General features: G+C 53.8%; 1 protein-coding gene across 1 annotated transcript; it reads left to right on the top strand.

The window, feature by feature from the left end:
* Positions 1 to 2898: 2898 nt before the first annotated feature.
* Positions 2899 to 4268, top strand: IUM83_12047 (DNA binding protein; the record flags this gene model as incomplete). Its single annotated transcript, XM_067936649.1, has 2 exons — positions 2899 to 3523; positions 3754 to 4268. 2 exons carry the CDS (start codon positions 2899 to 2901, stop codon positions 4266 to 4268), a joined length of 1140 nt encoding a protein of 379 aa, XP_067795024.1.
* Between the last annotated feature and the right edge of the window lie 7849 nt (positions 4269 to 12117).

Below are 12117 nucleotides of genomic sequence, written 5' to 3' on the forward strand. Positions count from 1 at the left end.
GTTGGTCGCAACCCGTTCCGCTCGCTGTTCCAGCTCTCTTCACTACTTGGCCTACCGTTTGTCTCAACCCGTTACGCTCGCTGTTCCAGCTCGCTCCACTACTACACGATCGCGTTCGGTGCACGAATGTCCAGCATGCTTGAAGGTTCGGCGTGCTTGAAGGTCGTGTGGGAGGTGCTTGAAGGTCCGAAGTGCTTGAAGGTCCGGCGTGCTTGAAGATACGTCCTCCTTGAAGGTATAGCAGGTCGCGCTGGAAGGACAATTCTTCGTAACCCGTTACGCTCGCTGTGCCAGCTCGCTCCACTACTTGCGATGCCGTTCGTCGCAGCCCGTTACGCTCGCTGTTCCAGCTCGCTTCACTACTTGCCATACTGTTCGTCCTAACCCGTTACGCTCGCTGTTCCAGCTCGCTCGACTATTTGGTGTACGTTCGTCCCAACCCGTTACGCTCGCTGTTCCAGCTCGCTCCACTACTGAACATACCATTCGTCTCAACCCGTTCCGCTCGCTGTTCCAGCTCGCTACACTACTACGCGATCGCGCTTGGTGCTTGAAGGTCCAGCGTGCTCGAAGGTCCTGCGGGCTTGAAATTCCTGTGTGCTTGAAGATCCAACGTGCTAGTAGGTCGAGCGTGCTTGAAAGTTCGGCAGGTCGCGCTTGAAGAACCATTAATCGTAACCCGTTACGCTCGCTGTGCCAGCTCGCTCCACTACTGGCCTTCCTGTTGGTCACAACCCGTTACGCTCGCTGTGCCAGCTCGCTTCACTACTGGATATACCGTTTGTCCCAACCCGTTACGCTCGCTGTTCCAGCTCGCTCCACTACTACGCGATCGCGCGAGGTGCTTGAATGTCCAGCATTCTTGAACGTTCGGCGTGCTTGAAGGTCCGGCAGGTCGCGCTTGAAGGTCGGATGACCTTGAAGGTCGAGCGGAGGTGCTTGAAGGTCCTGTCTGATGTGCTTGGAGGTATAGTATGAAAAGGTGCTTGAAGGTCCTGCAAGTCGCGTTTGAAGGTCCGGACTCACCCCTGTCCAGCGCACGTCTTGTATTTCGCGCGCTGTATCGCGAAATGTGTGTGGCACCCCGAATAGCAATATATTCTAACAGAGAGGGTTTCGGCCAATCACAGAGCAGTAATAATATATTATGTATTTATCCAGTCAACGATCAGGCCCAGAAGGTCGTCCACTATTGACTTTAGGGCGCATGTACAGGCTACTATGTCGCACACACAGCGCACCGTCGTCGCTGTGCGGCGCTCGCGTCCTGTGGGGCTCGCAGCGGCGCCCGACGTCCGAGCGCTTCCTCGCTCCGCCGCGCGCGGAATTCAAAAAAGGAAATGTGAGCGCTGAGGCAAAATCGGCCAATCACAGCGCGTTATAATTATCACGCATGGCTATGTTGTAATATCGGGTAAAGATAAGCCAGTCCGGAAGATGGTGAGATGCCATAGGGCAGGTTACTAATGCGCTAATGCAGGGCGGTAGGACGATGCTCGACGGTAGGCTGATGCCCCAAGGGCGGAATACGACGAACTTACAGACAAACTTAATGGATACTCTGTTAGTTGGGGGTTAAGATGGGTTATTCCCGGCCTAATTTCGGGCGCCCGTTTCAGGTTCCTAAATTGGGTACTGACCTAGTTTAGGACGCCTAAACTCGTTGTCACCGCACAAATTTCAAGAAAGGAGTTTCGGACACCAAAAAGTTCTGGACAAGTTTCCGGTCGAGCCAACTCTATGTTAAGAACAGATCTTGATGCGCCGTTAACGCGCTAAATATGCACGATTCCATTGGTTGCCTGACATTGTTGGCTCCACATAATTCGCCTGTTCGAACAAGGTGTCGCTCGCCAAGTTTGGCGCCATTTTGGTTCTGCTGGATCATTTTGAATTTCGCGCCGTACATCCGTCCCCCAGCGACTCTCCTACCATTTTAAACTGTCAACTACGGAAGACCAAGCTCAAGCGTATACTCGCGGGTTGCAGCTCGTGAAGTCTGGCAAATCCATTCGGAAGGCTGCGAAGCAAGTTGGTGTGCCGGTTGAAAACCTTCGAGGCCGTATGAGAGGCCTCGTGCAGCTGATCTGCCGCCGAGGGCCCATGCTGGTGTACCTAACGGAAGGAGCTGATCAAGGACTTCTCGAAGTAATCGAGTACCGCGCTGCTCGAGGATTCTGCGTCGGGCAGCTGAGTTACAACTGGCAGTCCAAAACGGACGCATTTATACTTAATATTTGTATTGATCGATAGGAAACTTAAGAGAAGACAAGATAAGCATTCGGGCAACAAAAACAGAACAGCTTTTCCTCCCAACCACGCAAGGGCGACACCGGTGGCTGCAGTGAACGACCTGCAGCTCAAGGTAAACCTGGTAGGTAGGATTATAACTGTCGGTGGACACATCTACTAGTGTAGCGTGTGTCCATCCCTGGCAGGGCTAAGAGTTAGTGGCCGGTGTATTGGTAGCGACGAGTCGTCGCCAAGAACTGGAGGAGCGAGAGCGCACTCCATTTATTTCTTCCCTCCGGAGTATAGCTCCGGCACCCTCGTATCACGCCGTATAATGCCGGGACCCTTCCTTCTGAGGGCCTGCGAGGTATATTTTGTGTGTGAGAGCGTGCTAGCCTTTGCTCGTGGCTAGTGACGCTGAGTCTTCCGTCGGTCGACCAGCGGAAGTTCGGTGCATAGAGGAAACACCAACCCGGTGCAAGGGAAAGTTCCTGGGCCTTCAGGTTCTAACCCTAACAAGCCCATTGAGTCTTCGGTGACTTGGTGGGTGTTGTTGATGGGGAAAATGTGCCAATATATAATTTAGCGCGTGTTCCTACACGACATACCTTCCCCGACCTCAGATTTGTGGTTCGTTGGTCTCGGAAGCACGCCGACAGCATCCCGTTGCGCAAGGCACGTATTTTGGAGGGAAACCGTGCTGGGGCGTCGACGACGGAGGCCGTGCACTACTACTACGACAACCTCAGCGCAGCACTGGACGAACTGAAGCTGCATGGCCGTCCCTCACAGATCTGGAACTGTGACGAGACCGGCGTATGTGCTCAAGGTCGCTGCCAGCAGCGGGTGTTCACTCCGAAGGGCATGGCCGCCAACGTGCAGCGTTCCGCCGATCGGGAGAATGTGGGCATTATAGGCTGCATCAATGCAGCCGGAGACCGACTCCCACCGCTGTACATCTTTGCGAGGCGGCACAGGAAAGCAGAGTGGATGGAAAACGCACCAAACGGTGTAGTCTGTGCGATATCGGATACGTTCGGCATCAACACCTCGCTCTTCATGCAGCTGAAGTGGTTTGTGTGCAAGTTACCGCTCGCACGACCCCAGTTGCTCATCTTGGACGGGCATTTCGCTCATATCGACTACAATGCTGTTGTGTGGGCGTTGCGCCGCGACGTGCACCTGTTCGTGTTGCCGGCGCACACGTCGCACTTCCCCCAACCCCTTGACGTGGGGATCTACCAGCCCTTCAAGCGACTGTACGAAAATGAGTTGGCCAGTACCCGTTACAGTAAGGCATGCTGCCAACCAGGGACCACTTAGCGGCTCTCACCAAGCAGCCGTTGGAAATGGCTTTCTCAAAAGAAAACGCAACAAATACACTTGAATCTGCAGGTATCTATCCTTTATGTCTCGACAAAATGCTGAGTGGCTTGAGTGGGAACAAACCGTCCACGGAGAAGGATTCCCTGCGCCACCATGATGCCATGACCCCACACTTGGAGACTCTCGAAATTACAGATCGGCAGCGACGTTATCCGGATCGCCGCGACCCGAACATTGATGCGCTCAATGTAGTTAACATTGCGTTGCGGAGCAGCGTCACACCCACGACGAAGAAGAGGATGAGTGGTACATATGTGGACGAAAACCTTTCTGGTGGCGTTTTACTTACACATGAGGAAATGCTCGAGGCACTGCACCGAAAGAAGAAGGCCAAAGAGGACAAGGAGCAGGCCAAAGCTGAACGGGCTCTCGCTAAAGAGCGGGCAAAGGTGGAGAAAGCTCTCCAAGCGCTGGAAAAGGAGCGTGCCAAGGCAGAGCGCTCCCAGCCAAGAGAAAAGGCCAAGGAGCAGCGAGCCCTCGACAAACGTCGGGTTCAAAAACAGCGTGCTGACGAGAAGGAGCGCAAGGTCGAAAGAACGCTGCAAGCTTTGCGTTTGAAGGAACAACGTCAACGCCAAAATCAAGAGAAGCCTGAACAGCTTGTAGCAACTGCAGCGCAGTCGCGCATTGTAGCATCCGCACTAGTATAAGCAGTGACCGGAAACGTGACACACGTTTGGCAACATCCCCTCTTTATCTTACGTTTTGTATACACGCTTAAGTGACCGAACACATGCCTCAGACGGATAGTGCGACTACGTCCGAATCACCTTTCTTGGATTTTGTACAGTGTTATTAAGTGAAAACAAGTGGGAAATTCTAAATTACATCCGTAATCTTGAACGAATTCCAGAATACGACCGCCATGCGTATTTATTGTGGATTCCACCCAAATTTGCCGAATCGGGTCGGTTTGGCAGCATCGGAGGAACCGCCAAGAAACCGCCAGAGAAATATCATTGGTCAAAACGATCTCATTAGCTTACTTTTAACCTATCATCGGGGAGCGAACCAGCAGGACTTCTGGACAGAGTTGCCGCCGTGCCTCGCAGTCGTGTTGGCACACCGCTAACCGTACGCGTCGCTGCGTTAACGGTGCCGTACTGATCAAGTCTGACGCTGGTGTCAGACAGTTACTTGGTGTGGTACTGACACAGCTTGCGTTAGTGTACGCAGCTCTTGCTGAGCTGGATTGCGCGGTGGTGGTGGAGTTATTACGGGAGTCAGCAATCTCTTTCGTGGGTGGCTCCCTGTTGTTCGTGCACTCGCTGCTGTTAGAATTCTCGATGGAGCGGAATTCTTGCTGCTCATTTGCTGTTGGACCCTTGGTTTACTGCAGTTCTAGGACTTCCGTTTGTGTTTGCCCTCGATGCTGCAGCATCCGCCGGCGTGTTTTTCGTTGTTGTTGGAGATCTCGCTGGTTTCGAATCCATCATTGGTTTTGGATCTCGCCGGAGTATTGCTTGGAGCCCTCAAGGCGTGTGCTGTAGTTGCAATTGAAGATCTTGCTCTACTTGAAGATCTTGCTGCAGATCTTGGTGCTGTAAAAGCTTGGAGTCGGTACTCTCGCTGCCTGTGGCTGTCCGCGCAGTTGTGGCTATTGTCACGGAAGTGATTTTGCTGGAGCCGATGCTCGTGATGCTCTCGAAGTCGCCCGTTGGTGATGTCGTTAGTGGGCGCATTATCGCTTTTGCCGGTGGACTTACTTGGGGTTCTCGACGGTGTTGGACTTCGTGCGAAAGTTGCTGGAATTGCTGGAGTCCGTGGTCGTGCAGGAGCCTCTGAATTGTAGTGGGTTTGGTGGAGATGGCGTTTGCCCCTACTAGCGCTGGTGATTCCTGCTTGTGATGTCGGTGGTCTCCCAACCATCTCTGCCTCGTCTTGCTTAGTGTAGGTGCTCTACAGTGAAGGGTGGCGCGCTGCGCAGATATCGAAAACTCGACGAGTGGGCGCGCCAGGAAGAAGCCTGATCTCCTGGCCCGATGGAAGAGGCTGTGATAAAGCAACATGCACACACGGCGAAGCACGTTTGTGAGTGCGCATGTTGAGAGCTTGACTGTGGGGAGCCGTGGCCCTGGTGGGGATTGCTTCCTTGACGTCGGCAGCAAAACTGTGCATGTCTGTCAAAGGAAACACTACCCAAACGCATATTTTCACTATGAATTATCATGGGTGTGTCGATTGACTGGCGATTTGCCAGGATCGATTCAAACGACCCTGATCGGAAAATTAGAGTAGAACTCACAATAGTGGTGATCGATAAAAGGGAATACCAGGAGAATCGGGGTTGTGCGTGTGGTGTAGCAGACGTGCCAAAATCGTTAGCTTCCCACTCCCACACCAACAACACCTACGATCGTCGAGCGTAGGCTTGTCGGGTGATCCGAAGATCGCCCAGTCCGTTTACAGCGGTGTAGTGGCTCCTTCCCAGACACCTGCCAAGCCCTTCCAGGAGCCGTGCCACGAGCACACAGCACGCTCCCCTTACTTCGTCCACCCCTTCTTCTCCTTCTCCTCCTTGAACCCGTGCCGGATGGACGACAGCTTTCGCCTTGACGGGCCGTCGGTGCAAAGCCGCACCGACCTTAATTCACTGGCGGGCCGAAAACCCGCGCTCGTACGTTCGACGAGCTCCTCGCCCTAGGGGCAGATGTCCAGAAACCACCACACACTCACACCCGCTTCTTGGACTTGCCGGGTGGACGAGATCACTTCCGTCACTTCGGTAAGCCGATCTCAGCGGTGGGCATGATCTAGCCCTACGGGGACGGTCGTACCAAAAGTAAAGGTCGTTTGAGCACTTGATGTCGGAATGCAAAGTAATTGAATTTAGGTCCTTAGTTCGCGAACTCCTTGCTACCTATAAGCATACTGGATTCTCGTCTGGATACACACTACTGGATTCCTTACTGGATACTGAGTCGCTTGAGCCAAGCAGCAGCTGCCACGTCGATGCCCATCTTGTACCTACAATCTTGTACCCACGCGACACCGTGGTGTAAACACCTGTCCCGTAATCACCTCCACGTAATCACGGGAATGCTCGAAGTGCCGCCGAATGAAGGTCGTACCGGTATCTACCGGTACACCGCAGAAGGTCGAGACGCCTTCTCGACACACTCCCACTCGACTCAACCATTGTTGCGCCTTGGACACTGAGCTTGCTCCGTAGGAAGTCTAACTGCACAGCGGTGATCGGCTTGGTCATCAAGTCCGCCAGCATGTCCTTCATCGAACAGTACTCCAACACCACTTGACCGTCTTCTACCTTCTCTCGCACGAAGTGGTAGCGAATGTCGATGTGCTTGGTGCGCTTGTGGAACTCCAGGCTCTTGACCAATGCGATGGAGCCTTGGTTGCCCTCGTAGATCTTGACTGGTGACTTGGTCTTCATTTCGCCGATCTCACACAGGAATGCCTTGAGCCAAATAACCTCCTGAGCAGCTTCCGTCAACGCCATGTACTCTGCCTCCGTCGATAATAGCGCCACCGTTCGCTGTTTCTTGCTTCTCCTGCTGATGCAGCCACCGTTCATCATGAACGCGTAGCCGCGTGTACTCCGTCGAGACTCGACGTCGTCGGCCTAGTCTGCATCCGAATAGCCTTGGAGTCCATCCTCGCAGCTCGCTTCAAACTCGATGCCATGTGTCTTCGTGCCTTGGATGTAGCGAAACACCCTCTTGAGCGCTTGCCAGTGTGTCGGGCACGGATCTGCGGCAAACTGGCTGAGAACTCCCACTGCGGCTGCGAGGTCCGGCCGAGTTCCCACCATCAGGTACATGAGACACCCGACTGCGTTCCTGTACGGCACCTTCGCCATGGTCTCCTCGTGCTTGCAATCTCCTTCGGACATGGCCCTGGTCAACTTGAGTCCCGGGTCGTGTGGTGTATTGACAGGGTTGCTATTCTCCATGCCGAACTTCTCCAGGATGTCTTTCGCAAACTTGGTCTGCCGCACCGACACGTTTCCAGTCTTCGATTTCCATGCCGAGGAAGTACTTGAGCTGACCCATGTCCGTCATCTCGAACCGTACGCTGAGTGCCTCCTTAGCAGCTTGTCGTCATTGCTTGCGAGGATCAAGTCGTCCACGTACAGCGCCACGAAGATCATGTCTTGGTCATCTCGCTTGACGTAGATGCAGTGATGATCTGCCTCGCACTTCTTGAACCCCAGTTCCAGCATAAACTTATCGATGGTCTGGTTCCACATTCGCGGTGATTGCTTCAGACCGTAAAGGGAGCGCCTGAGCTTGCACACGAAGTCTCGGTGCGCTTCGTCGACGTAGCCGTCCGGCTGCACCATATAGATGTCTTCGTCCACCGCCCATTCAGGAATGCCGTCTTGACATCCATCTGGTGCACCGTGAGATTGTACTTGACCGCCAGACTGAGCAAGATCCTGATCGACGTGAACTTGGCCACCGGTGCGAAGGTTTATTAGTTGTTGATGCCATACTTCTGCAAAAATCCCTTGGCCACCAGTCGTGCCTTGAACCGCTCGATGTCCCCAGCCTGGTTTTCCTTGATTCGAAACACCCATCTGCAGCCGATTGCCTTGCGTCCTTTGGGCAATGGCACCAACACCCACGTCTCGTTCTTGCGTAGAGAGTTGATCTCCGAGTCGCACGCTTCCTTCCACTTGGCCGAGTTGCTGGATTCCATCGCCGATACGAACGTAGTCGGCATTTCTCCCACTGGATCCACAACGAAGGTCGCGTCAAAACCTTCTTCCCTTGTGATCGCTGACATCTCGTCCAGCGTTTGTTGCCGACTTTGTCGCTTGGATCGTGGGATCTCCACCGCTTCCTCTAACGACTGCGTCCGCTGGTGTCGCTTGGTGCCGGGCTCGAAGTCTTCGTCCCGCGCAGTCTCTTCTTCATCATCCTCTTCCAGACCAGACGATGTTTCTTGGTCCGTCGAATCTTCATCACGAAGTTCCACGACTGCTTCTTCTTGATCAAAGTTGCGTCTCCCACTGTCGAAGACGTCTTCCATGAACTGCGCATCGCGGCTCACTAGCACGCGACCGCTCTTGATTTCTTCAAATCGATACTCTTTCTCATGCTCCCAGTACCCGATTAATCGACAGCGCACTGACCGAGCGTCAAACTTCGTGCGTTTCTCCTTCGGGACCGTCACATACGCATGGTAACCGAATACCTTGAGGTTCGCCAGCAGTGGCTTCTTACCCGTCCATACTTGGTGTGGCGACTTGTCGTGGGAGGTGGAGCGGGTTGGACACCGATTCCGGAGGAACGTCGCCGTCATCACCGCTTCACCCCAATATCCCTTCGACAGTCCGGCATGTTCCAACATGCAGCACGCACATTCCATCAAAGTCCGGTTCATCCGCTCAGCCACTCCGTTCAATTGAGGCGTGTACGGAGGCGTGAATTTCTGTACGATGCCTCGGTCACTGCAGAATTTGACCATTTGGCGCGACTTGTACTCGCCACCGTTGTCGCTACGGAGTTGCTTCACACGGAGCGTTCTCACGCAACCACCCGTCTGAGTTTCGGCGAACACCACGAACTCAGCAAACTTGGCAGCTACCTCGGACTTGTTCCGCAGCAAGTAAACCACACAAAAGTGCGAGTACTCGTCGATGAACGTGACGAAGTACTTCTTGCCACTGAAAGTCTGCGTCTTCATCGGACCGCAGACATCACTGTGGATGACTTCCAACAGTTTCTTGGCTCGGTTTGGTGACATGGGCATGAAACTCACTCGCGTTTGCTTGCCAAGGGCACACCCATCGCACAGCTCCCACTGCTTAACAGCCGCTATGTCCATCCCAATACCGTAACCCTTCTTGACGATGGCGTCTAGACCGCCATGGCCAATGTGACCAAGTCGAAGGTGCCAGAGGTACGACGTGGTGTCCCCTTTGCGTTCCTTCAGGCTTGACACATTCGCCTCGTCAGGCATGACTGGAGTCATGCACAACTTGAACAGTCCCTTGACTTCACGTGCTCCGAGCTGCCACTTGATGTTCTTCTTCTCCGCGAAGCACCCGTCGCGCTCGAACGTCACAGACCCAACATCCTTAGTGAAACGCCCAACCGAAAACAAGTTGCGCGGCAACTTGGGAATGTGCCACACACCGGCGAGAACACCCTTCTTGATCCCACGTGTGGTCTTCATCGACATGACAATGTCGCCACTGCCGACCGCTTGAACCACTCCGTCGTCCACCGGAGCCATCTTCTTGTAGTTCTTCATGTACTCTTTCGAGTACGTCATGTGCTGCGTCGCACCCGAGTCGATCAGCCAAACTTCGCTCGACTTGGTGGCTCCACCACCAACCGAGAACAGGTAGTCCCCATCGAACCCCTAATCTTCATTCGCCACATGCGCTCACTGTGGCTTCTGCCGCTCCGCGTTCTCGCGAATCCTCACGGGACACTTGGCGATCCCATAGTAGTGACAAGCACTGGTCTTCTGCGCCTGCCGTCCCTTGCTCATCCCATTGCCGCTCGTCATGAACGCTTGACCGTGCGCGGTTCCTTCAGCACCGCCACCTTGTTCCTTGCGCTTCAAGTCCTTCTGCAGCAGCCGAGCCGTCACGAGTTCCCACGTCAGCGAGTCGGCTCTTGACTCTAACGCCGTAAGTAGGAACTGGTACGACTCGCTCAGACTCCCAAGAAGCGTGATCACCAAGTCGTCCTCGCTGACCGGAGCGCCCACTGCGTCGAGCTGTTCCGCCAGCGTCTTGATCTTGTTGATGTGCTCCAGCACATCATCACCTTCCGCCATCATCGTCGTGAGGAAACGTCGACGAAGGAAGAGCCTGTTGGCCAAACTCTTCTTCTCGAAGTGTCCTTCCAGTTTTGACCATCCATTGTACACATCCTTCGCCGATCGGACCAGCGGCAACTGCGAAACTTCCATCGCGAGACAGATGATCGCCAGCACCTTGCGTGACTTCCTCTTGAACGTTGTTTAGTCCAGCGTAGTGGCGCAGTGCTCCAGCTTGATCTCTCCCCTTGTCACTTCCCACAGGTCTCGTTCCTCGAGCACCACCACCATCTTGAACTTCCACGTGTGGATGTTGGTTCCGTCGAACTTGTTGATGCGAGAGGTCGTGGTCGAGGCGGCGTCCATGGCGAAAGCGTAGTCGGAGTATTCAGCAGGGAAAACGGGGCTTGGGCTCATAACCAAAAGTAAAGGTCGTTTGAGCACTTGATGTCGGAATGCAAAGTAATTGAATTGAGATCCTTAGTTCGCGAACTCCTTGCTACCTATAAGCATACTGGATTCTCGTCTGGATACACACTACTGGATTCCTTACTGGATACTGAGTCGCTTGAGCCAAGCAGCAGCTGCCACGTCGATGCCCATCTTGTACCTACAATCTTGTACCCACGCGACACCGTGGTGTAAACACCTGTCCCGTAATCACCTCCACGTAATCACGGGAATGCTCGAAGTGCCGCCGAATGAAGGTCGTACCGGTATCTACCGGTACACCGCAGAAGGTCGAGACGCCTTCTTGACAACAGTACCTCGAAGAGTCGCCGCGTGCTGCTTCTTTTGGACTCCGAAAATTCCACTCTGTATTTATGTTTGCTTTGCTGGGCTCAACGGCCCTCCCTAAGGTCCTTATACAAATATCTAATGAAAATAGGCTGTTACGGCCTTTCCCATACTAAAACTAAGTCACTTCGCTGACCGACCCTTTAGCTCGCTGACCTCTTCTGCGAAACTACCCGGGTCAGTGTCCCGTGTACAAACTTGGGCCGGACTGGCTCTGGTCACCGAATTATGTACCTTGGTGTGGAATCAGAAATCGCTTTACCACATGCCATTCCAGATTGCACCTTGGTATCTCCGCAGCTGTAGACTCTCCCTCTGCATTCACCTTCAAAGGCTGACACCACACTAATATATATATGTCCAAGGTCCATACGGGCTACCCTCGGCACTGTGGTGTAGCGGGATCAGCAAAACCTGCGAGATTGCTAGATCCAACTTCCCAGCAGCGCCCGGACACCGACTAACGGAGGGGGTACTCCGATGATCCGTGATCAGTGCTGAACTCCTCACCTTGTGTACCCGTCGGTAGGGCTGGATCTTGCTTCTCTGGTAACTTCTGAAGAGTCCAAGTGTTGAGGTAGGAACGTCTTGGCGAGACGCGGGGATCCGGTGGAGCAGCGCGGAAATCTTCACTCTGCACGCGATTCTTGGTCCAGATCAAGTGATTCCCGACTTGGCTCTGGCGGCCTGGATCTGGATCCGGCCGATTGGTTGCCTTGTGGTTTGTTGAAGGCCCTTGTTGCGACTTGGTAGGTCGTCCTTTGTCGTACTTGCCGCTTCCTATAGCGGGATCAGGGTAGTTGAGAATCAAGGATCACCCGGCCAAGTAGTTAACTCCGGGTGATCTGGGATCTGCACTTGTAGGGAGTTCACTAGGAAGGTTGATCTGGCCAATATATTATCCAGATTATTCAACCGACACTAGATATGCTACCCAGTACCTTGCTGCTTCTTGGTGGGTCA

Source organism: Phytophthora cinnamomi, assembly GCF_018691715.1.
Source record: "Phytophthora cinnamomi strain GKB4 chromosome Unknown Contig22, whole genome shotgun sequence".
NCBI classification, from domain to species: domain Eukaryota; phylum Oomycota; class Peronosporomycetes; order Peronosporales; family Peronosporaceae; genus Phytophthora; species Phytophthora cinnamomi.